We start from the raw sequence: 26,784 nt of genomic DNA on the forward strand, positions 1-26,784 counted from the left end.
TGGCACAACTCCGGCTGTTGTGGCCATTTGGGGAGTAAACCAGTAGATGGAAGACCTCTCTCTCTCTGCCTCTGCTTCTCTGTAACTCTGCCTTTCAAAAAATAATCTTTCTTTTCTGACATCAACCTAAAAATTCCAATTAAGAATGAAGCAAATGTGAGGCACTATACTGCACACAAAAAATTTGACAGTTGGGCTAATTATATCTATCATTTGGTGTTGTTTGCATAAAAAGAAATAACAGATATAAAGTGTCTTGCACAGTTCCTGGCACACAAGAGAATGTCATCTCTTATTCAACAATTTACAGTATTTTATCTTCTGTGTCTGGTCTGTATTTTATACTGTCACTCTGATAGCAATTTTACATACATTTAAAAACAACTGATTAGACTAAATAATATTATATGCCAATATTAAAGGACCAAAGATTCACACATGATAAAAATAAGCAGGATAACTATAGATGTATGTACTTTATAGATGTGTGAACAACTAGAGAGAGAATATCTACTAAGTTTTTCTCATTTTATAGATGAGGAAATAGAAGTTCCAAAGAGTGAGGCTGTCTTAAGTTCTATCTGTTGTTTGTAGAAGAACCTATTTAGAGCAAGGACACCTGAGTTCAGAGCTGACTTTTCTCTGACTAAATTGATAACTCAAATGTATCATATTGATTATTCTAAAGAGCACTTGGAAAGCAAACAGAAGATACTTTATTTTTTGTAGTATTAAAACTACTTAGATAATGCTTCAAAAACAATCTACTGGCTATAATGGTGTTTTTCCTTTTACCTTCATGATACTGAATGTTTATAACCAAGTAAATATGATTATTTAGTTTGAGAAAAATCTCATGGGTTGGGAAGTTAAACAAACATATACAAAATTTCAAACATCTTCCTTTTATGGATACACTCAGAAACTAGAAGTTGTCGATAGATTAGAAGGATTCAAAGAAAGTATTAAGGACATACTGAGAGGGAAAGAGGGAGGGAGAGGAGGAAAGGAGAACCTTTGCTAACGTCTGACACAATATTCAGTCAAGAGGGAAATGATGGGGAAAGCCTTGGAGGTACCAAGAACAGCACTTTGTGTTTCTGTGTGGGTGCAAACTGTTGAAATCTTAATATATGCTAAATTGATCTTCTGTATATAAAGATAATTGAAAATGAATCTTGATGTGAATGGAATGGGAGAGGGAGCGGGAGATGGGAGGGTTGTGGGTGGGAGGGAAGTTATGGGGGGGAAAGCCACTGTAATCCATAAGCTGTACGTTGGGAATTTATATTTATTAAATAAAAGTTAAAAAAAATAATAGCTAGTTACAAAGGGCTACATATTTTATGATCTCATTTATACAAAATGGCAGTGATAAGAAAAACTGTAGAGATAAAAAGCAGATTAGCAGCAGCCTACACAAAGGGTGGGAGGTGGAAATACAACGATTGTATAATGATAGCTGAAGGGAATGGAGTTTCCTTTTGGGATAATGAACACGTGCAAGATTGAGGTGGTGACAGTTCACTTCTCTGTGAATTTATTATTGAATTGTACACTATAAATGAGTGACCTGCATAGCATGTGAATTGGATCTTAACAAAGTCATTAATGAAAATGAAAACAGGGGCTGACACTGAGGCATGATGGGTAAAGCCACCTGCAGTGCCAGCATCCCCATGGGTCCCAGCTGCTCCACTTTCGATCGCCCAAGAACTTGGGCCATCCTAAATCCATGTGGGATGCCCAGAAGAAGCTCCTGGATCCTGGCTTCAGACAGGCCCAGTTTGGGGAGTAAACCAGCAGACTGAAGATCCTGCTCTCTCTTTCTGTAACTTTGCCTTTCAAATAAACAAATAGATCTTAATACAATAAAAAATTTTAAAAAATGAAAACAAAAAACCCCAGTAACTCTGGAAACCCAAGTCACTAATGAAAGATCCTGTAGAAATAAATGTTAGTGAGAAAATAGGTAAGAGAAAGTCTCTATTTGAGGTATCTAAAACACTAAGGAAGAAAAACAATATTTTAGCTACTGATTGGCACAGGTATGTGAGTAAATAAACAGCAGGTTGCAGGTGACAGTTATACAAGTTTGAATGTTCAGAAAAATAATCTGTTTTTAATGATACAGTCTATGTTACAGTCTGGTAAAATTTGGTGTTTAAAATTTGCTAAATGCTGTGGTAAATATTCCTTTTTCTACTACCTATTTGCTGTGGTATATAAGCATTGCATGAGAGAATGGGATAACTATAATTATGACTAATTCATTTTTGTATCCCCTGCAGCATTGAGCTTGATGCCTTATACACGGTAGGCATTCAATAAATATTTGATGAACAAAATTAACCATCACAGCCAGACTTGAGGCTGTGTAATTACAAAATATAACTGAGGCTATTAAAAAAAAAGCAGAACATTATATAACACTTGAAACATTTTAATGGAGCTATAAATGAGAATTTTGTTAACAACTAAAATATACACAAGCATAATTTAGTAATTTAATACGAAAGTAAAAACATCCATCAGAAAGATAAGGACAGTTGGGGAAATGCTTACAAAATGTGATTTTATTCATAGTATATACACCACAAAACAGATACTTCCCATATTTTGCAATTTATTTCAAAATTTAAAACCTACTTGTTTTTCAGCTGAAATTTTTTCATGACAGATGCTGAAGCTTGACTTATATTCCCTAACAATATCTACAGGCTGCCCAACAACATGATAGAATTATGTTTTTAGAATTTAAAAGACCATGGCTCAGGGTTTAAAAAATAAATTAATAAAAGAGAAACATTATTAGAATAAAAATGAAAACATATTCACTACATGATAAAAATTCATTCCTTAAAAATCAGTATGTGGGGTGAGCATTATTTCACTTAACCTATTCGGAAGCACTATAACACCAATATACAAATAAAACAGAACCCGCAGCCTGAAATGATACAGTGGCTAACACTACTTAGGTGCTAGCTCACAATATAAATAAACATGAATGGAAGAGCAAGTTTAAAAAAAGCTCGTTTTCAGCTTAATAGTCGGTGCAGAATGTATGGCAGGGGCCGGCTGCCTGGCAGCTGCTTTGGCTTTGCTAGCCTGGCTTGCTCGAACAGCAGTTTCTAGACGTACTTTCAATTCAGGAGCAGCCCCCATTACTGTCTTGAAGGCAAGAGGATACAGAGGTCCGATATGCATTAAATTCTGGAGTGCAAACTCATGAAGATCTTTGGAAGCTGCATTTGCTGAGGCAAAAGAATTTTCATCCAGCAGGTAAGAGATTAAAGTGGGAACTAAGAGAGCAAGTAACTGGACTCCTGTAAAACACAGAGAGAAAGGATGATGAATCTGAGGATTCTGATAAACTTTCATCTAAAACCTAGGCAATTACGACTGAAGAGTAAATTAAAAGTAAATAACATGTAACCTATTTTAGACCTCAATGATAACTTATAATTAATGTTAAATATTTACTTAATGCCCAAGTCACATGGTAGGGTTGGAGAGCAGGTAGGTTAAGTTTCTGAACTTTACTTTTCATTTGCTTTATAAAACATTGCTGGCTATAAAGTTAAAAAGGAAGAAAATGCTTTATAATTACCATTTGGTACAATGTATTTTGAGTAAGATTATCAAGTGTTTAAGGTTAGAATCAAGACGCTGGAATAGGGGACAGGAACCAGAAAAACATTTGTTTGCCAATATTTGAAATTACTTGTTGCTTTCTTTCTTAGGTAGAAATATAATACAAATGTTATACTATTTGATTGCCTCCCAAACTCCAAGTAAGTGAGGAGAAATTCCTCAGATATATGGAAATATATAAACCTTAGGGTTAAGCAACAAGAACTCATGTCTGATGACACAAATTCTAAGCCCTTTCAAATGAATTTATTTGGAGGCTTAATCTACTTTGCTAATCTCTTTTTCTTTTTAAATCATCAACTCCACTCTGGTATATACATTTTTATATTTTCATTAAAGGTGATATTGTTTTTTTTTTTTTTTTTTGACAGGCAGAGTGGATAGTGAGAGAGAGAGACAGAGAGAAAGGTCTTCCTTTTTGCCATTGCGGCCGGCGCATCTCGCTGATTTGAAGCCAGGAGTCAGGTGCTTCTCCTGGTCTCCCATGGGGTGCAGGGCCCAAGGACTTGGGCCATCCTCCACTGCCTTCCCGGGCCATAGCAGAGAGCTGGCCTGGAAGAGAGGCAACCGGGATAGAATCCGGCGCCCCAACCGGGACTAGAACCGGGTGTGCTGGTGCCGCAAGGCGGAGGATTAGCCTGTTAAGCCACGGCGCTGGCCGGTCTTTTTTTTTTTTTTTCTAAGATTTATTTATTTACTTGAAAGGCAGTTACAGAGAGAGAGAGAGAGAGACAGACAGACAGACAGACATCTTCCTTAGGCTAGTTCACTTGTCAAATGGCCACAATGGCTGGGGTTGGGCTAAGCAGAAACCAGGAGACCAGAGCTCCATCCAGGATTCCCACATGAGTGACAGGGGTCCAAGTAGTTGGCTATTCTCTGCTGCCTTCCCAGCCACATCAGCAGGCAGCTGGATCAGAAGTGGAGCAGTTGGGGCTCATGTGTATGGGTGTCAGCAGGCAGCTGCTTAAGCCACAAGGCCACAATGCCAGCCACAAAGGTGGTATTTTTCTAAAAAATTACCTTTCATGTATAATCATCTGTGTGTGTTTGAATCTCTTATTTATGTAACATGTATATATCTATATAAAGATGCAGAGGCTTTCATGAAAAATGGAAATCAAAGATAAGTTTGTTTTTGGTATAAACAAATTTAGAACTCTGCAGTTTAGGTATATATACATTTTCCATGGACTTTCTGAAGATTCCCCCTGTAGATCAAATAGATACAGATATAGCTGGGAGGGGTGCATTGTTTATGTATATCTGTGTTTTCTTACATGATGTAAGTTTCATAAAAGTAGGTACCTTTGTATGTTTTATTTCAAACTGAATCTTCAATGCCTCAAACACTGGCTGGCATATGGTAGGCATTCAATAAATATTTTTGAATGAATAAACTTATATACATTCTTTCCATTGGAAACACCCCATTAGTTTTTAACTAATTAGGTTTTTTCCATATTAAACTTTCAGAAGAAGGTAATAAAATAGTATTTCCTCTCCAATCTACTAGTTAGCTAAATTCCTCATTCCTTTATTTATGTGATGGTATCATTTTAATAAATGCTGTATTTCATCAACATAATTTGCATATCTTTGGTTTTTGCATAGCATTTAGTTTTATATTTAGTTTTAATTTTTCAACTAAACCAGCTACTTATTCCACTTATTGAAAGTCTTGCTATATTGGGGCTGGTGCTGGGGTGCAGTGGGTTAAGCCTCCATCTGCCTTGCCAGCAACAGTTTGAATCTCAGCTACTCCACTTCCGATCCAGTTCCCTGTGAATGGCCTGGGAAAGCAGCGGAGGATGGCTCAAGTGTTTGGGCCCGAGCACTCAAGTGAGAGGCCTGGAAGAAGCTCCTGGCTTTGGTCTAGCTGTTACAGACATCTGGGGAGTGAACCAGGGGATAGAAGATCTCTCTCTCTCCTTCTTTCTCTCTGCAACCGTCTTTCAAATAAATAAATAAATAAATAACTCTTAAAATTAAAAAAAGTCTTGTTGTAGTACAAAAAAATTTGTTATCAGAGTGAAATAGTCCACCAAACAGTGAAAAAACTGAAGTGGGCATTTAGCCTAGTTGGTAAGACACTGGATTAGACACCTGGGGCCCACATGGGAGTGCCTGGGTTCAATAACCACCTTCAGTTTGTGATTCCATTTCTTGCAACTGTGCACCCTGGGAGGCAACATTGACAGCTCAAGTAATTGGGTTCCTGCTACCCAAGTGGGAGGCCTAGATTGTGATCTATCATCCCAGTTTCAGACTGGCCCAGTTTTAGCCACTGCCCATTTGAAGAGTGACCCGGAGGACAGGCACTCTCTCTGTGTCCCTGGCTCTCAAGAGGAAGGAAGGAAGGACTCATAATGCTACTTACTGACACATATCACTAACAATACTATAACTTGATCTAGTTGAGAGCTGAAATGACAGTGCTTGGTTATTTTATACCTTAAAGTAATTAATTCTTATTTAGCAAGTGTCATTTATTTCAGGGACATGGCTGAAGACTAGTTTTAGACTATATTAAATTATACAAATAATACATACATACTTTTTTTTTTTTTTTTTGACAAGCAGAGTAGACAGTGAGAGAGAGAGAGACAGACAGACAGAGAGAAAGGTCTTCCTTTGCTGTTGGTTCACCCTCCAATGGCCACTGCAGCTGGCGCACCGCGCTCCTGGCTTCCCATGTGGGTGCAGGGCCATCCTCTACTGCAATCCTGGGCCACAGCAGAAAGCTGGACTGGAAGAGGAGCAACCAGGACAGAATCCGGCACCTCAACTGGAACTAGAACCCAGGGTGCTGGCAACGCAGGCGGAGGATTAGCCTATTGAGCTGCGGCACCAGCCAATACATTCTTATTTTTAAAAAGCTCAAACAAGATAATTTTTATTTTAAGGCATAAGATTCCCTTCCCTACCTGTCCTTATGTTAACTTTGAAACTAAATGAGAATCTGCTCAGGAATCAATTCTGATTTTGAGTCAACTCAAAAACAAATTATTTATTTATTTGAAAGTTAGTGGTACGGGAAGAGAAGGAGAGACAGAGAAGGAGGTCTTCCACCTGCTAGTTCACTCTCCAAATGGCCACAATGGCTAGGGTTGGGCTAGGCCAAAACCAGGAGCCAGGAGCTTCATTCAGGTCTCTCACATGGGTAGCAGGGGCCCAAGCACTTGGGCCATCTTCCACTGCTTTTCCCAGGCCATTAGCAGGTAGCTGGATCAGAAGTGGAGTAGCCAGGACTTGAACCAGTATGCATATGGGATGCTGTCCCAACTCAAAAATATTTTAAATTCTAAATGGTAAAGAGAGGGAGGAGATGTATAGTTCGGCACACATTCCCTTGGACTAACCCCTAACGGTAAAGCTAAAAACTTGACATGGAACTCCAAATCCCATTAAGTTGGCAGGTACCAATGTCCTCTTACTAGTTAAAGTGATCAGTTTAAGTTCATAATTTATCATAAAGATAGGTTTAAGTATCAAAGGGATCACATAAATAAGACTAGTGTTTGCTAATAATAATAGAATTGAAAAGGAGAGAACAACCCAACATGGGAAGCAGACCACACAGCAGACTCAGAATGACAAATGCACTCTGGCCTCAGAACCAGCCCTTAAGGCATCCAGATCTGGTTAAAAAGCCTATGAGAGCATTTCAGGCATGGAAAGCCAAGACACTGTGGCAAAAAATGACCTAAATGAAAGATCTCTGCGAGCAAGATCCCAGTGGAAAGAACGGGCCATCAAAGGAGGAGGTACCTTTCTCTGAAGGGAGGAGAGAACTTCCACTTTGATTATGGCCTTGTCTAAATAATGTCAGAGTTTGTGGACTCAAAAGGCTTGGCAGCTCATGACAAGAGCCTCGGGTGATCACTGACATCATAAAAGAGAGTCAGTTGTTAAATCAATAACAGGAGTCACTGTGCACTTGCTGCCCATGTTGTACTATGAGAATTACTGGTAAAACTAGTCTTCAAACAGTAGTTTATACTTTGTGTGTCTGTATGGGTGCAAACTGTTGAAATCTTTACTTAGTATAGAGTTGATCTTCTGTACATAAAGATAATTAAAAATGAATCTTAAGAATTGGATGGAAGAGATAGTAGGAGGTAAGATGGTTTGGGGATATAAGGACGGGTATGGGGTAAGAACCACTATAATCAAAAGTTGTACTTTTGAAATTTATATTTATTAAATAAAAGCTTTCTATAAAAAATACTAAATGGTGATATGCTCAGTGCTAGACTTATAAAATGAGAAAGACTTAGTTTCATCTTACTAAAATAAAAATATAAATAAAATATGTAATATATTTTAATAAAATAGTAAAATAAGGCCAGTGCCACGGCTCACTTGGCTAATCCTCTGCCTGAAGCACCGGCATCCCGGGTTCTAGTCCTGGTTGCTCCTCTTCTAGTCCAGCTCTCTGCTGTGGCCTGGGAAGGCAGTGGAGGATGGCTCAAATGCTTGGGCCCTGCACCCACATGGGAGACCAGGAGGAAGCACCTGGCTTCTGGCCATTTGGGGGGTGAACCAACGGAAGGAAGACCTTTCTCTCTTTCTCTCTCTCACTGTCTAACTCTGCCTGTCAAAAAAAAAAAAAAAAAAAAAGTAAAATAAAATTATGTTGAGTTGTCAAATACAGCCAATGACATAAAATTTAGACTCAAATAATCCGTATATTATTAGTAATTTTAGTTTTCATTAATATTAATAATTTCAACTAATTTCATTAACTTCTAATAACAGTCATTTCTTCATGATTTTCCCAGTTTTGATAGCACTTCCATGTAACACAGTAATATTGACCTTTTTTTCTTCTCTTTAAACAGTTAATCATTAAATAAATTTTCTGTCACATTCATCTCTGTGTTCTTCCATTATCATAGTTCTGCATTATAATTTTTGGAGAGCCATTATAATAGCTTTTCAAATGCCTCTCTTACTTATCCTAACTTTTTCAAGAGAAGAAGAAAGAGGTTATAAAAATTGATACTTTTTTTATCTGGAAGGCAATTTGGCAACACATAGTAAAGGTCCTAAAAATATACATTTCCTTCATTCCCAGTAATTTCACTTTCAGAAATTTATCTGAAAGAAATTTTTAAAAATGAATGCACAGATAATATATACCAGGATGTTCATCTCATTAAGATCCTTAAAACTGGAAAAAATATAACAATCATAAAATACTAGTGTAAAAAGTATAGTCTTACTATGTGAAAAGACCCCAGTGGAAAGAAGTAGTCATCAAAGAAGGATGTACTTTTCTCTGAAGGGAGTAGAGAACTTTCACTTTGCTTATGGCCTTGTCTAAATACTGACAGAATTTGTGGATTCAAAAGGCTTCCATAGCCTTGGCAGCTCATTGTCAGGGGCCTCAGGTGATCACTGAAGTCATACATAAGAGTGTTAAATGTTAAATTAACAATAGGAATCACTGTGCACTAACTTCTCATGTAGAACCTCTGTACTCAAAGAGTTGTATTATGAGAGTTAATAGTAAAACTTGTTCTCAAAGATTTACTTCGTTTTAGTGTATTAAGTAGAGGATATTCTTATGTCTCATAAGTTATACTATGTCTAAGTGCTCGCCAAAGATGTATCATTCTTGGGTTCTTCTTTAAAGTTAATCAAGTTTCTCAAAAAAAAAAAAAAAAGAATGCTTAAAAATATTTAAAAAAAGAAGTGGAAAAAAGTATAGTCTTACTACAATTATAATATTATACTTAAAGGTAAATATTTAATTATGATGAAATCAAGACTTAAGCATTAAGGAAATAAAGTACATATGAAACTACATAAGTTCGGTTAAGTAGATGGATATGTATAGTTTTTCATGTTACAAACATTAATAATTTAAAGTATCAAATGAGGTATTTTAATAATGTTTGATATTAATATCACTCTGGCTATATTTGTAATAAAGCTTTTGTACCTCTATTATAAAGACTAGAATATGATTTTTAACCTTTATTAAATATCCATATATTTCCTAGTTCTTAAAAGGACATAGTGTTGAAATGCCATCAATAATTCACTTACTTCCTGCTCATAAAAAATAAATATAAATCAACTCATACATTATGTTAGTAACATAAGCAAGTACATTATGTTTTCAGATATTAAGTGCTCTTTAGTAATGTTTATGTTATAAAAGCCTGTGTCTAATATCAAAAAGATGTAATACAGATCTTCATTTTTGGACTTAGTGGCCTTTTATAAGGAAATACTTACTGTTCTGTTCTTCACCAAGAGCAACCAATGTTTCAAGAACTTTTATTCCTTCTTGAACAGCTAAAAGTTCTGTGTTACTGGCCGGTCTGTTTCTTTCAACAGCTTTTAGCTTTTCAACCACTATTGGAGCTAATGAATGGATATAGGGAGTAGAAAGGGCACGATTGGAATGCTGAAAGACGGAGAGGAGCAGCTGGTAACATTTGGCTTGAACCTATATAAGAAGATCATTTTATCAATTAATATGTGATGGTTCTTATTTACTCTAAATCACACTGCATCTTAATAGGCATTGAAAAGAAGTGAAACAGCAGGATGAAAACAGAATGTCATTTTTGCCTTAAAGAAATGTAGAAAAATAGAACTTTCAATAAGCTAAGTAAATAAAATTGTAAAGAAATTAATAAGAAAAACACTTTGGGTAAATTACCAAATCACCACACTTATATAATTTATATATTTCTACAATGTGTAAGAAAACAGGAACCAGGAATTCCAATTTGTTTTAAATTTTTCTTTTAATGTATAATTGTCCCTCCCAAAATTAGGCTTCAAAAAGTTAGTGAAAAAAAATAGAATAAAAAGAGAATGTACATGTCTCACGAACTTTCCGAGTCCCCCTAGTATTTAGGAAGGAAGGCTAATTATTTGAATGATCTGAAATAAAGCTATAAAAGTACACTGCTTAGATACTTCGAACCCATTTGATTTGATTTCCTGGAAATGACTGCTTGTACCAACTTAGTCTAAAAAGAAAAGTATATCTGGTTATTAGAGAAAGACTTCATAACAATTTTTTTTTAAAGGAAGGAAGGTCCATCAATACATGGAACAAATGACAGAACAAAAATTGCTTCAGTGCTTTGGTAGAATACAAGTTGCCAAACCTTGCTGGACTTCAGATATATCCAGGAAATAGTATAGAAATAGAGATCCTTGAGGCACAAATCTGGAGACTGATTCAGGAAAATAGTGGTAGAGTTCAGAAATATTTATAAACTGCTTTTCTTACTTTTGTACAGAAGGTCTAAGAATCATCAGTTTAGACACTGACACTGTGAAGCAACAAAACTTATTTTCTAGACAAACTAGTTTCTAAGAGGTACATTAAAACACAAACTAATATATCTATTAATGCCCTTGATGTCACTTCAATAAACATTAGAAAACATAATCACAGACTCATGTAAAGTCTTTAGCAATGTGACCTCAGGCTAATTAAATACTCGAGTGATGGAGAATTTCTGCATATGTGAATAAACATACTGTCTCTCCTAGTGTTTAACCTCATGGACCTTTTCCAGCTTTTCCATTTAAAAGCCATACCACAAATACTTGAGCTTTCATTACATCACGCATTTTAATGATTTAATCTGAAATTTTCTTAATAAAATAGAATATCTGTGTTAAGTATAACTTACCCATGGGTCACATGAATTTAATGCATTTTTAAATCTGTTCATACAGCCATTCTGTAATGACTGGACTCCTATTATTTCACTACTAGCAGACCACAGGAAGAGTGCAATGGCTGTTAGCATGCTTACTTCATCAGGCGGAGGCATTGAATCTTCTGAAAAGGAAAAATGAAAGCAGTGTGTTGTTTCTAAAGCATTTTGGAATTTTAATCTTGAAAAACAACTCTCTCTCTTCAACATTTATAGCAATGTGTGTACAATCTAATACAGTTCACAAATAACTGTATGAAAAGAAGTCGTCTACTACTGAGGAAACAGGGAATGTTTTACCAGAAGTTCTCCTTAGTATTCTAGAAGATACAATATTACTGGAAAAAAATTCCAGGCAAAAATCCTAATAAGAACAATAATATGGAAAAAAATTAAAATATAAAAGATCACATGGAAACATAACATTACAATAAAAGTCACTTAACTTCTGTGGAGTGCAAGTGGATCAAAAATTTTCATTCTCCTTGCAACAAGGTAAATTATAACTTAAAAATTCAAGGTAGACTTTCTTAGTGATATCTTTCCATTTAATAGATATGAAAAACTGTAAATCTCATACAATCATTAAAGAAAAAAATTTTGTACAATATCTTGAAGACAGTGTTCTAACAATTTTAAAGAATTTATTGGGGCCAGCAACAGCGGCATCCCATATGAGCATGGGTTCAAGCCTGAGTCTGCTCTACTTCTCATCTAGCTCCTTGCTAATGTGCCTGGAAAACAGTGGAAGATGGCCCAAGCACTTGGGCTCCTGCCATCCATATGGAAGACCTGGATGGTATTCCAGGCTCCTGGCTCAGTCCTGGCCCAGTCCTGGCTGTTGCAGCGATTTAGGGAGAAAACCAGCAAATGGAAGATCTCTCTCTATCTATGCCTCTCTCTAACTCTGCCTTTCAAATAAAAAAATTTTTAAAAAAGCAGGAAACTAAACTCTACCTTTTAAATAAATAAATAAATCTCTAAAATAAACAGGAAAAATAACATTGCTGTTACAATAATTTATTCAAGAATGGATACAACTTCAACTTAAAAGAAATATAGTATGTAATTAGGAATACAGGAAATATGGACATTTATTCTAAAGAACAATACCATCAAACATATAAAATAAGAGACCCAAAGTATTTTGTGATTCTCATTGCTTCAACAATTGAACTTATCAGCATTTTATGTAATAATCTGGGTTAATCTGACAACTCTAGACACCCAATAATAATTAATACTTTATTAGGATTATGAACATAGTTGATATATTATGTTTTCCTGAAGTAAAAAGTTCTAAGAAACAGTCTAGAAGTTCATTAACATAAAGCAAAAAAGTTAAGGAAATAAAGAGATGTAAAATTTGATGGATTTAACTAATTTATAATAACCTGAGTCATAAATGCAAAAAATCTGAGAACTACATAGTAGAAATACTATTCTAGGTAGAACGAGAACAATCTCTTATTTAGAGTTTGTGATATCTCAAGCAATCTTTAGTCAGAAAATTATCATATCATTTTAAAATTGTCATTTTAAGATGAAGCATCTAAATATGATTCTCTACTACAAGGAACTAGGAGTTTTTGGAGAAGTAACTGATTCTAGAATAAAAACAGAGAAAACAAAAGATGTTTGCTATTAATTAGGACATATTGAAATAACAGTAATGGACCAACTTAAGTAAAAAAAAAACATCATCAATCTCCACTGCTGATAGTAAATATTACAACAGTAAAGGGAAAGTGAAAAGAAAGCTCCTCCTTTTAGTAGAATGCTAGCTAATAAGTTTAAAAGGAATAAATTACAGATTACAAAATTAATAATTTGAAGCTATCATAGTAATACATAATTCAGGCAAAATGGATGCTAGAAATACTATGTAAAAGTTGGCTGGGGAATAGACAATTGAGATACTCTCAGATTATCTCCCCACACGTAACTTATTAATCATAAAAGGAAGAAATGGCAACTTTATATGGAGAAACATGGTAAAAACCATCTTAAAAAAGTAATTAAAATTAAGGTTCCCATTAATTGGACAAAGCAACATTATATGTCTCCTTACATGATGCACTGGTAAAGAATGTAACTTTTACAGTGTTCTGGTCAAAAATGCATAAACTGAATCTAATCTAAGATGAAAAACATTCTATAAAATATATGGCCTATACTCTTAAACAAAAACAAAAACAAAACACCGATGTCATGAAAGATAAAGGCTGAGAAACTGTCCCAGATTAAAGGAGACCAAATGGGTTGGCATTTATCCTACTAGTTAAGAGGCTGATGTCTCCTATCAGAGTGCCTTCATTCAATGTCTGGCTCTGGCTCCTAAATTCAATTTTCTGCTAAAGCAAATCTTGGGAGACAGTTGTGAGGGCTTAAGCAATTGGGTTCCTGCCACCCATATGGAAAAAATGGATTGGGTTCCTGGCTCCCAGATTCTAGTCAGCCCAATCTCAGCTGTTGTGAGCATTTAGGGCGTGGATCAGCAGATAGTCATGCTCTTTCTCTCTCTTCTGCTCAAATAAATTAAGAATTTGAAGGGGCCAGTGCTGTGGCACAGCAGGTTAAAGCCCCAGCCTGCAGCACCGGCATCCCATATGGGTGCTGGTTCGAATCCCAGCTGCTCTTCTTCTGATCCAGCTCTCTGCTATGGTTTGGGAATACAGTGGAACATGGCCCAAGTCCTTGGGCCCCTGTACCCACATGGGAGACCTAGAAGAAGCTCTTGGCTCCTGGCTTTGGATCAGCTCAGCTCTGGCTGTTGCAGTCATTTGGGTAGTGAACCAGCAGAATGGAAGACCTCTCTCTCTCTGGCTCTACTTCTCTCTGTAACCCTCTGTCTTTCAAATAAATAAAATAATTACTTTTAAAAAAATTAAAAAAAAAGAATTTTAAATAAATAATCTTCATTGTCAAAAAAGGACACTAAAGCAATGAAATGACTGAAGAAAAAAATGTTCTATGAAGTTCATTAGGACAACTGGAGAAACTTGCATATGAACAATAAAAGCACTGCATCCAAGCTAAATTGCATAAATTTGATAATCCTGTGGTTATGTAAAAGCATGTCATGTTCTTAGGATATCCATGAAATATTTAAGAGTAAAGAGTCATGAAGACTTCAACATATTCTCAAAGAGATCAGAAAAATTAATAATGATAAGATTAGCAATAATGACAGCCAGATTATTCTTGTCTGTTTTCAGTTCTTTTCTATTTTTTTTTACAACAGACAGCAAACAGGAGAAAAAGCCAAATACCGAAGAAACATGTGTTAAGTATTTCCCCTAATAATAAACATGAAAAATGCTTAAATTCACCAGGAAAATGAGAACTGCAAATTATAGTATGATGGGGCCAGCACCATGGCACAGCAGATTAAAGCCTTGGGCTGTAGCACCAGCATCCCATATGGGCATCAATTTGAATTCCGGCTGCTCCACTTCTGATCCAGCGCCCTGCTAATGCACCTGGGAAAGCAGCGAAAAATGGCCCAACTCCTTGGGCTCCTGCATCCATGTGGGAGACCCAGAAGAACTCCTAATTCCTGGTTTCGGATTGATTCTGTTCCAGCCATTGCGGCCATATGGGGAGTGAATCAGTGGATGGAAGACCTGTGTCTACCTCTCTCTATAACTTTGTGCTTCAAATAAATAAAATAAATCTTTTAAAAAGAGCTTAATTTTTTTTAAAAAAAAGTATGATAGCAAAATTTAAGTCTGACGATACCAGGTATTACTGAGGATGTGTGGAAACAGAGATTATCATATGCTGTCAATGGGAGTATAAATTCACATAGCTATGTTGGAGAGCCATTTGGCAATGTTTGATAAAATAAAAACTGAAAACACCTTCAAATTCCCTTCTAGGTGTATGTCCTAGGAATGTCTTATAGCAAGTGTACATGATGAATTTACAAAAAAACCTCTCTGCAGCCAGCACTGTGGTGCAGTGGGTTAAGCCACCACTTGCAACACCAGCATTCCATAAGTGTGCCGGTTCAAGTCTTAGCTGTTCTACTTCCAATCCAGCTTCCTGATAATGTGTCTGAGAAAGCAGCAGAAAATGGCCCAAGTAGTTGGATCTCTGCCACATATGTGGGAGATCCAGATGAAACTCTTGCCTCCTAGCTTCAGTCTTGCCCAGCCATTGTGGCCATTTGGGGAGTGAACCAGAGGATGGAATGGAATCGCTCTCTCTCTCTCTCTACCTCTGTCTTTCAAATAAATAAATAAACCTTAAAAAAAAAAAAAAGAATGCTCTCTGAAGCAATGTTTGTAACTGGATAAATGATAGATTGCAAAAATATCCTTTAATAGGACAATGGATAATTGTTGACAATACATGTGCTAGAAAACTATATGAGTTAAAAGAAAGTCTTATATATGTCCATATTAATAAATCTTAATACTATATATTGCTCCTAGTTACTTATTACACTCTCTATATAATGCATAAACATATTAAAATATATGTGTACTTATTAACATAGGTGATAACTATTAATAGTGTCTCTATATTTAGATATTCCTAGAAAGAAATATATCAATATCCAGATTGTAGTTCCACTTGGTGAAACGTGAGGGTAAGGACAAGTACTTCACTTTACTCTTTTTTCTATATCTTTTATTGAAACAACTTGAAGTAAACATAAATATATCAGAGCTTGTCAATTCTGGGTCTTTTTATTTGTACCTAAATTCTAAGAAAAGTACATTAAGTTAACAATGCAGAAAGGGATATTAAAGTTAATATCTGAAAGATGTGACTAAAACATTTAAGATGATTCGGCTATTTTCTGACAAGTTTATTCAAATAATTAATTAGCCAACAGATATCCTAAAAGCTTAAATTTTACAACTCCATTAGATTACCTGGTTGAGAATATTCCAGGATGCACGCAAGAGTGCTACGAATCAGAGCTGTCCACTGTTTTTGGGTTTCCTCAGTTTTGGCCAATGAAAGTGTCACAATACTTTTAATTCCCTGAAGAGCTGCACTGACTGGTGGAGGAACCTGATTATCTGCAGACTTTATTGCTGTGTCTTTCAATATTCTTGCAATCAAAAACAGAACTGTGGGCAGGATTGTCATACATCCTGAAACAAAAACAAATCAGATTACCTCGTAACTATTGCAGTTCCAATATTGTAATTTTTTCCATTGTTCATATTTTGTGGCTTAGTATTACTTTTCCTTGTTTTCATATAAAATTTACTGCATTACTACTACTATAATTCAGTGTTTGAAAAAGAAAATATGAAAGATTCATGTTATAGAGCTGGTGCTGTGGCATAGTAGGCTAGACCTCCACCTGCTAGCATCCCATGTGGGTGCCAGTTTGTGTTCCAGTTGCTCCTTTTCCCATTCAGCTCTGCCTGTGGCCTGGGAAAGCAGTGGAGGATGGCCTAAGTGCTTGGGTCCCTGCACCTGTGTGGTGGACTGAGAAGAAGCTCCTGGCTCCCGACTTCAGATCAGCTCAGCTCTGGCCACTGCAGTCATTTAGGGAGTGAACCAGCAGACAGAAGAGCTCGCTCGCTCTCTCTAACTCTACCTCTAAAATAAATAGATAAAATCTTTAAAAACAAACAAGAAAGAAAGTGTCATACTATTTTAAAGAAGACACAGTTAATATTTTCTTTTTACACCAGCCTTGTTTGTATAACCTCCATTATTTCATTTATTTAATACTGCATGCCCTTAATAAAGAAAATGAGAAAGGAAGATAGAAAAATAGAAGCAGCCAACTGCAATATACTTTGAGAATCATCTGAGTAACTTAAGGGCTTTTACAGCAATTCTAAGACATGCAATCAACCCTCAGTGACTAAAGTCAGACTAATAAGCCAGGTAAATGAAAAGACTACTGGGTGGGGGTGGGGGGGTGGAATAAAAGGCCCCCAGCCTTGTGGCTTAACGAGTTAAGCCACCTCTGGCAATATTGTCATTCCATGTGGGTGCCAGTTCATGTCCCAGCTGCTCTACTTCTAATCCAGCTCCCAGTTAATATGCCTGGGAAAGCAGTAGAGGATGGATTAAGTCCTTGGTCCTCTGTACTCATGTGGGAGATCCAGATGTAGCTCCTGGTTTCGGCCTGGCCCAGCACCAGCCATGGTAGCCATTTGGGAATTGAACCAGAGGATGGAAGATTTCTTTTTCTTTTTCTTTTTTTTTTTTTTTTATTTTTGACAGGCAGAGTGGACAGTGAGAGAGAGGGACAGAGAGAAAGGTCTTCCTTTTGCCGTTGGTTCACCCTCCAATGGCCGCCGCGGTAGTGTGCTGCGGCCGGCGCACCACGCTGATCCGATGGCAGGAGCCAGGTGCTTCTCCTGGTCTCCCATGCGGGTGCAGGGCCCAAGGACTTGGGCCATCCTCCACTGCCCTCCTGGTCCACAGCAGAGAGCTGGCCTGGAAGAGGGGCAACCGGGACAGGATTGGTGCCCCGACCGGGACTAGAACCCGGTGTGCCGGCACCACAAGGCGGAGGATTAGCCTAGTGAGCCACGGTGCCGGCCTGTTTTTTTTTTTTTTTTTAAGATTTATTTATTTATTTAAAATTCAGAATTACACACAGAGAGAAGTTAGAGGCAGAGAGAGAGGTCTTCCATCCACTGGTTCACTCCCCGATTGGCCACAATGACCAGAGCTGTGCCGATCTGAAGCCAGGAGCTTCTGGGTCTTCCACTTGGGTGCAGGGGTCCAAAGACTTGGGCCATCTTTCACTGCTTTCCCAGGCCATAGCAGAGAGCTGGATAGGAAGTGGAGCAGCCAGGATCCGAATCGGCACCCATATGGGATGCCAGCCCTGTGGGCGGTGGCTTTATCTGCCACAGCACTGGCCCCAGGATGGAAGATTTCTTTCTCTCCCTCCCTTTCTCTCTGTTCTAGGCCTTTCAAAAAATAAAATAAATCTTTAGAAAAAAAGACTTCTGGGTTAGCCAAAGAAGAAATGAAAGGACCCTAAAATTTGTAGCTGAAAAAACTTTTAGGGGTCCAGCATTATCTATCTCTCCTTTTCTCTGTGTAATTCTGTCAAACAAATAAATCTAAAACAAAAACCAACCTTCTAGGTTATCAAAATCAATGAGAAAATCCCTTCCCTATTCTCAGATGCAGTCATTGTAGCCTCTGCCTGCAAAACTTTAATAATGGAAAATTTATCATTTTCCCATACATAGGGTACCTCTAAGAGTTAGAAAGGTATTCATTGTGTTGAGCTGAAATTTGCCTATATAACAATTGATGCTGATTTTACCTTCCTGGTAAGATATGAGAAAAGAATACTTTTCCCTACAATAACTTTTCAGTCCCCGCAGAGAGCTACTATCTTTAAGAATTACACATAATTTTCTTAGTTACTCATAAGAATTGGCTGTCACTCTGCTTTGACATTCGGTTTTTCAGTGATGCTCAAGAGTGGCACGAGATTAGGAATAAAGAGGTTGGTAATTCCACCTTACAGCCACCTGCTGACAGTCAATGTCTTTCTCCAATCTGCAGTTCTCTCTCGTTTGAAACTTATCTGAAAAGAGGACTTCAGATTCCTGAGTTTTCTGAATCTTTAATCTTTATAGGCTCCTAAAGGTAAACAAACCCTTAAGACCAACTTCTCATTTCACACTTGAGATCGAAGAGAAGAATAAATTATAACCATGCTTAAAATCATAGGCAAGCTTATCTTTGTCTACTGTAATATTTCTAAATACTGTACCAGCAGGTGAACAAAGGGATGGTAAATCAGAGAGTATGGTAACTGTGGCTGCAACCAAACGAGCACTTTCTTCTGAGAGTCGCGTTTTAACGGCTACATGACTGGGAGAGTCCGACATCTTGGTACTGAGATGTGGCATATGACGTACTAAAATGAACATCAACAGCTCCATAGTTGCAAACACAAGAGATTTTCCAGGAACAAGACCACCGCTGTCACCTCCTTCTCCTAATATAGCACAGGACTCTTTTTCCATATCATCTTCATCTTAGATAAGAGAGAATTTGGTGAAATTCCCAGCAGAAAAACAAATAGCACACACTATGTAAAACAACACAATAAAGTATATTTAATAAATTATTTCAAAATTATTTACAAGTAAATGTCTAACTGATGCCACATATTTTTATTAGTATAATTATCTGCCTTACTAGAATTTTGTACTGACTATTCCTTAAAAATAATTTATTTTTTATTTGGAAAATCATCATTAGGTATACATTTAATAATAGGGATAACATATATGCTAGGTTGAATCATATGAAATTGGCATGTTTGAAGATGAAAAACAGTTGATTTGGTACTTTGGCAATTTCATTTGATACTTTCTAACAAAAGCAAAATCAATTTCCAATCATCTCCATGTAGGAAATAACTTCAAAAGTTCATGGAAAATGCCTATTATGAAACAACCATGTTATATTTCAAAATATCTTTGTACCAAAATAAACATCATTTAATTCCATTTTTCCATAAATGTTCTGAAGTCTCCTCATATGATTTTATTTTTCATTATTAAAAACTTACTGTCATTACTATTGAAAAACGTAGAGTGTAGCCAAGACACTTTGGCAAAAAAAAAAAAAAAGGCCTAAATGAAAGATCTCTGCGAGCAAGATCCCAGTGGAAAGAACGGGCCACCAAAGAAGGAGGTGCCTTTCTCTGAAGGGAGGAGGGAGGAGAGAAATTCCACTTCGATTATGACCTTGTCTAAATAAGATCAGAGTTGGCGAACTCAAAATGCTTCTATAGCCTTGGCAACTCATGACAAGAGTCTAGGGAAATTACTGACCCCATAAATAAGAGGGTCAATTGTTAAGTCAACGATGGGAGTCACTGTGCACTTACTCCCCATGTAGGATCTCTGTCCTTAATGTGTTGTACAATGTGAATTAATGCTATAACTAGTACTCAAACAGTACTTTATACTTTGTCTGTATGGGTGCAAACTGTTGAAATCTTTACTTAATATATACTAAATTGATCTTCTGTATATAAAGATAATTGAAAATGAATCTTGATGTGAATGGAATGGGAGAAGGAGCAGGAGATGGGAGGGTTGAGGGTGGGAGAGGAGTTATGGGGGGGGGAAAGCCACTGTAATCCAAAAGTTGTACTTTGGAAATTTATATTTATTAAATAAAAGTTAAAAAAAAAAAAGATAAGCTGACAAACCCATTTAGAAGCCAACATTTACTAAAAAAAAAAAAAAAAGAAAAAAAAAGATTTTTTACATGGCTGAAAACCATTGCATTGTGCAAATAAATCATGTTTGTTCATCCAAAAAAAACAAACAAAAAAAAGAAAAAATTAGAGTGCAAATAAGATTTATTTTAAGTTAGTGTAATTTCCAATGCTTACTTAGAGTGTTTCTTTTTTCTTCCAAATAATCCTGGGCAGCTCTTACTATTTGTTGTACAACTCCAGTAACCAAGAGCTGAACAGATGACGGATTCCAGGTCAACAGGAGGCGGTGTAGAACACTCAGCAACTCCACACCAATCAGCTATCATAAAGTAACACAAATATAATTAATTTTCAGTTCAAAGGACAAACACACATGTAAAAATAAAGAAATATGGTGGTGGGGCCAGCGTTGTGGCACAGCAGGTTAAGCTGCTGCCTGAGATGCAGGCATCCCATATGGGCACCAGTTCAAGTACCAGCTGCTCCACTTCAGATCCAGCTCCGGCCACTGTGGCCATTTGGGGAATGAACCAGTGGATGGAAAACTTGTCTTTCTGTCTCTTCTTCTCCTGTGTAAATCTGACTTTCAAATAAATACACAAATCTTTAAAAAAGAAAAAAAAAAAGCCGGCGCCGTGGCTTAACAGGCTAATCCTCCGCCTTGTGGCGCCAGCACACCGGGTTCTAGTCCCGGTCGGGGCACCAATCCTGTCCTGGTTGCTCCTCTTCCAGTCCAGCTCTCTGCTATAGCCCGGGAAGGCAGTGGAGGATGGCCCAAGTGCTTGGGCCCTGCACCTGCAAGGGAGACCAGGAGAAGCACCTGGCTCCTGGCTTCGGATCAGCGAGATGCGCCAACCGCGGTGGCCATTGGAGGGTGAACCAACGGCAAAAAGGAAGACCTTCCTCTCTGTCTCTCTCACTAATCACTCTGCATGTCAAAAAAAAAAAAAAAAGAAATTTGGTGGTAAAAACTAATACATGGGACTATCTAACAAGAATATTATGACAATCTTGAGAAATGATCATATTTTATTCCAACAGATTTTCAAGCAAAAACAACTATTATTTATTTAAATAAGTTTTATTATCAAAGATGATCATTCTCCTATTGGAAGGAAACACTTGGGCTAAACAGTACTGCTAGAATTTTGTGCCACTAAGATTTATAATTTCCAACCCAAGAATTTCTGTTAAGTCCCTCTATCATTCACCTTAGTACCTATCACAAACTCTTACCACAGACTTCAACCTCTAAGTCACAATCTTCCACATTAAAATCCACCCAATGAATCTGCCTCAGATTTCAAAGAGGGGAAAAAAACTTAACTGCAGTCAAAGCCAGCTTTACCTCTTACCTTAAGTAAGTGTCCAGCCTCAGCTAAGGCTGATTAATCTTTCTGCAGGTACTCCCTATCTCATCCTGTTTGGCTTTCCAGGGATTCTTCAAGATCCTGAATCATATCTTATCTTATCACGTCTATTAGGCTACTCTCCTTAGTACAAGGAGAAAAAGTTAGACTTTGTTATTCAATGTCCACACACCCTGCCAAGCTCTCTGAGTCGTCATGCCCTCTTCCATCAGTCTTGCTCGCTGCTATCCTTCCTATGATGCTCTTACTTCCTCCACTCTCTCATCCTAGCTTTATTTCCTACAATGCGGCTTCTACCCACCTAGGAAAATCCTCTGCAGGAGGTCACTTATAATATCTGCTGGACGCTTTCCTTATTTTCTGCCTTCCTTCTTTCGATATTATCGTCCTACTTCAATCCATAACTGCTATTAATCTCCATTCTTGATTCTTGGTTCCATTCTTGACTCTCTTTTTCCTTTGTTTGGTTCTCCCAGGCTAGTTCATTTGTAATTCTTAAGGAACTATGAAAAGAGCCTTATAAATAGCCTCCCTTCTCATCTCATTCAAACCAATCTCTATAAGGTTAACAGAATGACCCTTTGAAATATAAAGCTAATTATGCCATTCCTCTATTTAAACATTTTAATCATCTCCTATCATTTAAAGAACAGACTTCGAATTTCTTTACATGGCATAAAGAAATCTTTACCCTCAGCCCCACTTCATCTCTAGATGCTCCATTCACATCAGCCATGGTAAATGACTGCAGCAACCTTGAACTTATCATGTTCTCCCATCCGCCAAGCTCGGCTTGGTATTGAGTGCTCCTTCTGGGAGGTAAATGTGAGGCTTCTGTTCTGCTTCAATACTGCCTCTGCAAGGTTTGATTCTTCTGAGAAGCCATCCTTTATGTCCCCATCATAATGCTGGTGTCCCTACTCTCCAATCTCATTGTGTTCTGACCACACAGCACTTCTCATTCTTTACTTATCTCCTAATCCAGGTACTGTAACACTGTTTCTGGCTTCTATAGTTTCAAATGTGTCACAGGCAGACAGACACACAGCAAAAGCAGTTGGGTGAATGAATGAATACAATACCAGTCAGTGCACTCTGACAATGCTGAAATCAGAGCATTCAAAACAATCTATTTTTCCATTTTAAAGCAATATTTGAATAAATATTACTAAATCAAAAAAGCAGCTAGCCATATGGATCAAAACCAAAATAACTGATTTTAAATATACTAGGCCATTTTCTTTCACAGCTTATTTATTTGAAAACAATCTGGAAGATTCTTGAAGTAAAATATGAGTTTCTAGCTAAAACATAAGCTTCAGGCTACAAGGTTGCGGTACAAAAAGAGTTAACCAGTGAGTGATTCTTATATTAAGAATACATTTTTGTTTATAAAAAATTTGATATTTTTAAAAATTATTTCTTTTTTTATTTTCATTTTATTGAGAGGCAGAGAGAGAGACGGATATCTTCCATCAATTGATTCATTCCCCAAATACCCAAAACAGCCAGCTCTGTGCCAGGCCAGGGACAAGAAGGGCTTCAAATCCAGGTCTCTCACATGATGGCAAGTACTTGAGCCATCCCTGTTGCCTCTCAGTGTGTGCATTAGCAGAGCCAGGAATCCAACTCAGGTACTCTGAAATGCAATGTGGGTGTCCCAGGTGGCATCTAACTACTACAACAAACACCTGCTCCTGTGTTGGTTTTGGTTAACATAAGGTGTAAAACTAATTTTGATGCACTAAAATGATATTAACTTTGCATTTTATCTGCTTGTGTTTTATTTATGGAAAACTTATGGAAAATTACCCCAACTGATACTATGTGATAGCAGCCACATCTAAAGAGATGGCTGGGGTCAGCACTGTGGTGAATCGGGTAAAGCTGCCGCCTGCAGTGCCGGCATCCCATATGGTTCAAGTCCCAGCTGCTCTACTTCCCATCCAGCTCTCTACTATGTCCTGGGAAAGCAGTAGAAGATGGCCCAAGTCCTTGGCCCCTGCACTCACATGGGAGACCTGGAAGAAGCTCCTGGCTCCTGGCTTCGGATCAGTGCTGCTCTGGCCATTGCAGCCATCTGGGGAATGAATCAAGTAGAGGGAAGACCTCTCTCGCTATGCCTCTGCCTCTCTGTAACTCTGCCTTTAAATCAATCTTTGAAAAAAGAAAATAAAATAAAGAGATGGTTCTGGGGCCAGCGCTGTGGCACAGTGGGTTAAACAGCTGCCTGTGATGCTGGCATCCCATATGGGTGCTGGTTCAAAACCTGGTTATTCCACTTCCAAATCAGTTCCCCACTAATGTGCCAGGAAAGCAGTGGAAGATGGCCCAAGAATCTAGGACTTTGCTACCCATATGGAAAACCTGGATGGAGTTCCAGGCTCCTGGCTTTGGCCTGGCACAGCCCTGGCAGTTATGGTCATTTATGGAGTGAATCAGTGGATTGAAGATTCCTTCTCTCTTTCTAACTCTGCCTTTCAAATAAATAAAAAGCTAAATCTTAAAAAAGAGAAAGAGAGAGAGAGACGGTTCTTACTTTGAAAATTTAAAAATTCCTAATTAAAAAATAACAAATGTAGAAGTAGCTTTGTTCTGTAATACAAATAAAATCAACTAAATATTCCATAATGAAATTAGAAAAAGTAATTCATAAAACCTTACTTGAGTGTTTGAGACAATGTAAGAAAACATTTATTAAATGTGAGATGAAATTTTACCAAACTTTGGGCTGGCGTTGTGGCCTGGAAAAGCAGTAGAAGATGGCCAAGTGTTTGGGCCCCTGCACTCACGTGGGAGACCAAGATGGAGTTTCAGACTCCAGGCTCCAAGCCTCTGCCACTGTGGCCATTAGGGCAGTGAATCAGCAGACAGAAGATCTCTCTTTCTCTCTCGTTATCTCTCATTCTCTCTATGTAACTCTTTCAAATAAAATAAATAATTAAAACAAAAATGCTGTCAAATCATTTGGGCCCACATTGTTGCAGTGGGTTAAGCAGCCTTTTGTGATGCCAACATTCTGTATCAGAGCACCAGTTTGATTCGCAGCTGCTCTGCTTCTGGCCAGCAATTGGGAAAGCAGGTAATGATGGCCCAAGTACTTGGGTCCCTACCATTCATGTGGGAGACTAGGATTTAGTTCCTGGCTCCTGACTTCGGCCTGGCCCAGACATGGCTATTGTGGCCATTTGAGGAATGAACCAATGAATGGAAGGTTTCTCTCTCTCTGTCTCTGTCCTGTTTGTTGCTCTTTCAAATAAATAAACAAATATCTTTTTAAAACTTTATCAAACATTTAAAATTGGCATAATTTATTTAATGGCCTTGTAAGCTACTTTAGCTTTTAACAGTAGAATCACTAACTGGAACTAAAGATATCCCCTAAGTTTTACATGACTGTCGATGAACAAAATCAAAGGTATAATGACATTCTCTAGTCTAGTTGTGTCTGATCTTCCAAGGTTCAGCAGAACCACAATCCTGAGTAATTATAGAGTATATTGTCATTAATAAAGTAAAACACTACAGCATATCATGTATAAAATAATATATATATAGGAACTGGCACCGCCTGTAGTGCTGGCATCCCATTGGTTCAAGTCCCAGCTGCTCCACTTCCAATCCAGCTCTCTGCTGGTGGCCTGCGAAAGCAGCAGAAGATGGCTCCAGTCCTTGGGCTCCTACACCCACATGGGAGACCCGGAAGAAGCTCCTAGCTTTGGTTTGGCCCAGCTTTGGCCATTGAAGCCATTTTGGGGAGTGAATCAGCAGATGGAAGACCTCTCTCTCTGCTTCTCTGTAACTATGCCTTTCAAAATACATTAATAAATCTTTATGATAAAAAATATATAAAATAATAAAATTATCTCACATAGGAACTGATATTAAGGTAAATATGATTAAAACAAAACATACAATTAGTTATCTACTATAGAAATATACTGTACCTGATCTTCTGCAATATGGATTCGGGCATAAGGAGAATCTAGCAAAGTATGCAAGGCTTGTAGACATGCTGTAACATGCTCAACAGGCTCTTCAGGTCTAGGGGAACAAAGAAACTGTATACTCACACCTAAAATGTACAAAATAAAAACATGAGGTTTTCAATACAAAATATTCTATGCTGCTTTGACTCACTTCTTCTCTGATTTTTTTAGATTACTTTAACATAGATTTATTAATGCACTAGAGTTCAAAATGTTTCCCACCTAAGCAGCCAAACTCAGCATAAGGTTGTAGCTGTGCAATTGGATTAATATTCTAATTAGGTTGTGAGAAGGAAGGCATTCTCATGCTATCAGGCTGATATGAAGATATTCAGTATTTTATTTCTAGGACTTTAAAAATAATATATTAAGAATAAATTGATGAACACTATAAAAATTCATTAAATGGTTACAAAACAAGTTTGTATACACAGTTTTTTACACAGCAAGGTATAGAACCAAAATGGATATGAATGGAGAAACAGCTCTTAATTTTAACAAGGGTAGCGTCATTGCTCTGAAAACTTTTCACATTTTATAAGATCTACAGAGGAATTCTATAATTATGACTTATCATGTGTATTCCTTCTAACCCTCAGAAAACACAAAATCACTACAGCTTCTTTAGAATGGACAAATCTTTAGATGTTAAATGAACACCTATTTTTTAAAAAATATTTTAATTATTTATTTGAGATAGAGTTACAGAAAGAGGTGGATAAAGAGAGAAAGCTCTTCCATCTGCTGGTTCACATGCCAAATGGCCGAAACCACTGGAGCTGAGCCAATCCGAAGCCAGGAGCTAGGACCTTTTTCCAGGTCTCCCATACGGGGATGAAGAGGCCCAAGTACTTGGGCCTTCTTGTACTGCCTTCTCAAGC

At 37.4% G+C, this 26,784-nt stretch overlaps 1 protein-coding gene across 5 annotated transcripts in view; it reads right to left on the reverse strand.

The window, feature by feature from the left end:
- Nucleotides 1-2,431: 2,431 nt before the first annotated feature.
- The window catches only part of HEATR5B (HEAT repeat containing 5B), a 124,208-nt gene continuing 99,855 nt past the window's right edge, over nt 2,432-26,784 (reverse strand). For all 5 annotated transcript variants that reach the window (XM_062209252.1, XM_062209249.1, XM_062209250.1 and 2 more), the window contains 7 exons: nt 25,862-25,989; nt 20,719-20,863; nt 19,078-19,344; nt 16,241-16,465; nt 11,328-11,479; nt 9,907-10,120; nt 2,432-3,329 (listed from right to left, as the gene is read on the reverse strand). In XM_062209252.1, the coding sequence (XP_062065236.1) occupies nt 3,025-3,329; nt 9,907-10,120; nt 11,328-11,479; nt 16,241-16,465; nt 19,078-19,344; nt 20,719-20,863; nt 25,862-25,989 (1,436 nt within the window). In that variant the 3' untranslated portion in view covers nt 2,432-3,024. The remainder of the gene's footprint in view (nt 3,330-9,906; nt 10,121-11,327; nt 11,480-16,240; nt 16,466-19,077; nt 19,345-20,718; nt 20,864-25,861; nt 25,990-26,784) is intronic.

This window comes from Lepus europaeus, chromosome 13 (genome assembly GCF_033115175.1).
Source record: "Lepus europaeus isolate LE1 chromosome 13, mLepTim1.pri, whole genome shotgun sequence".
In the NCBI taxonomy this organism is placed as follows: Eukaryota; Metazoa; Chordata; class Mammalia; order Lagomorpha; family Leporidae; genus Lepus; species Lepus europaeus.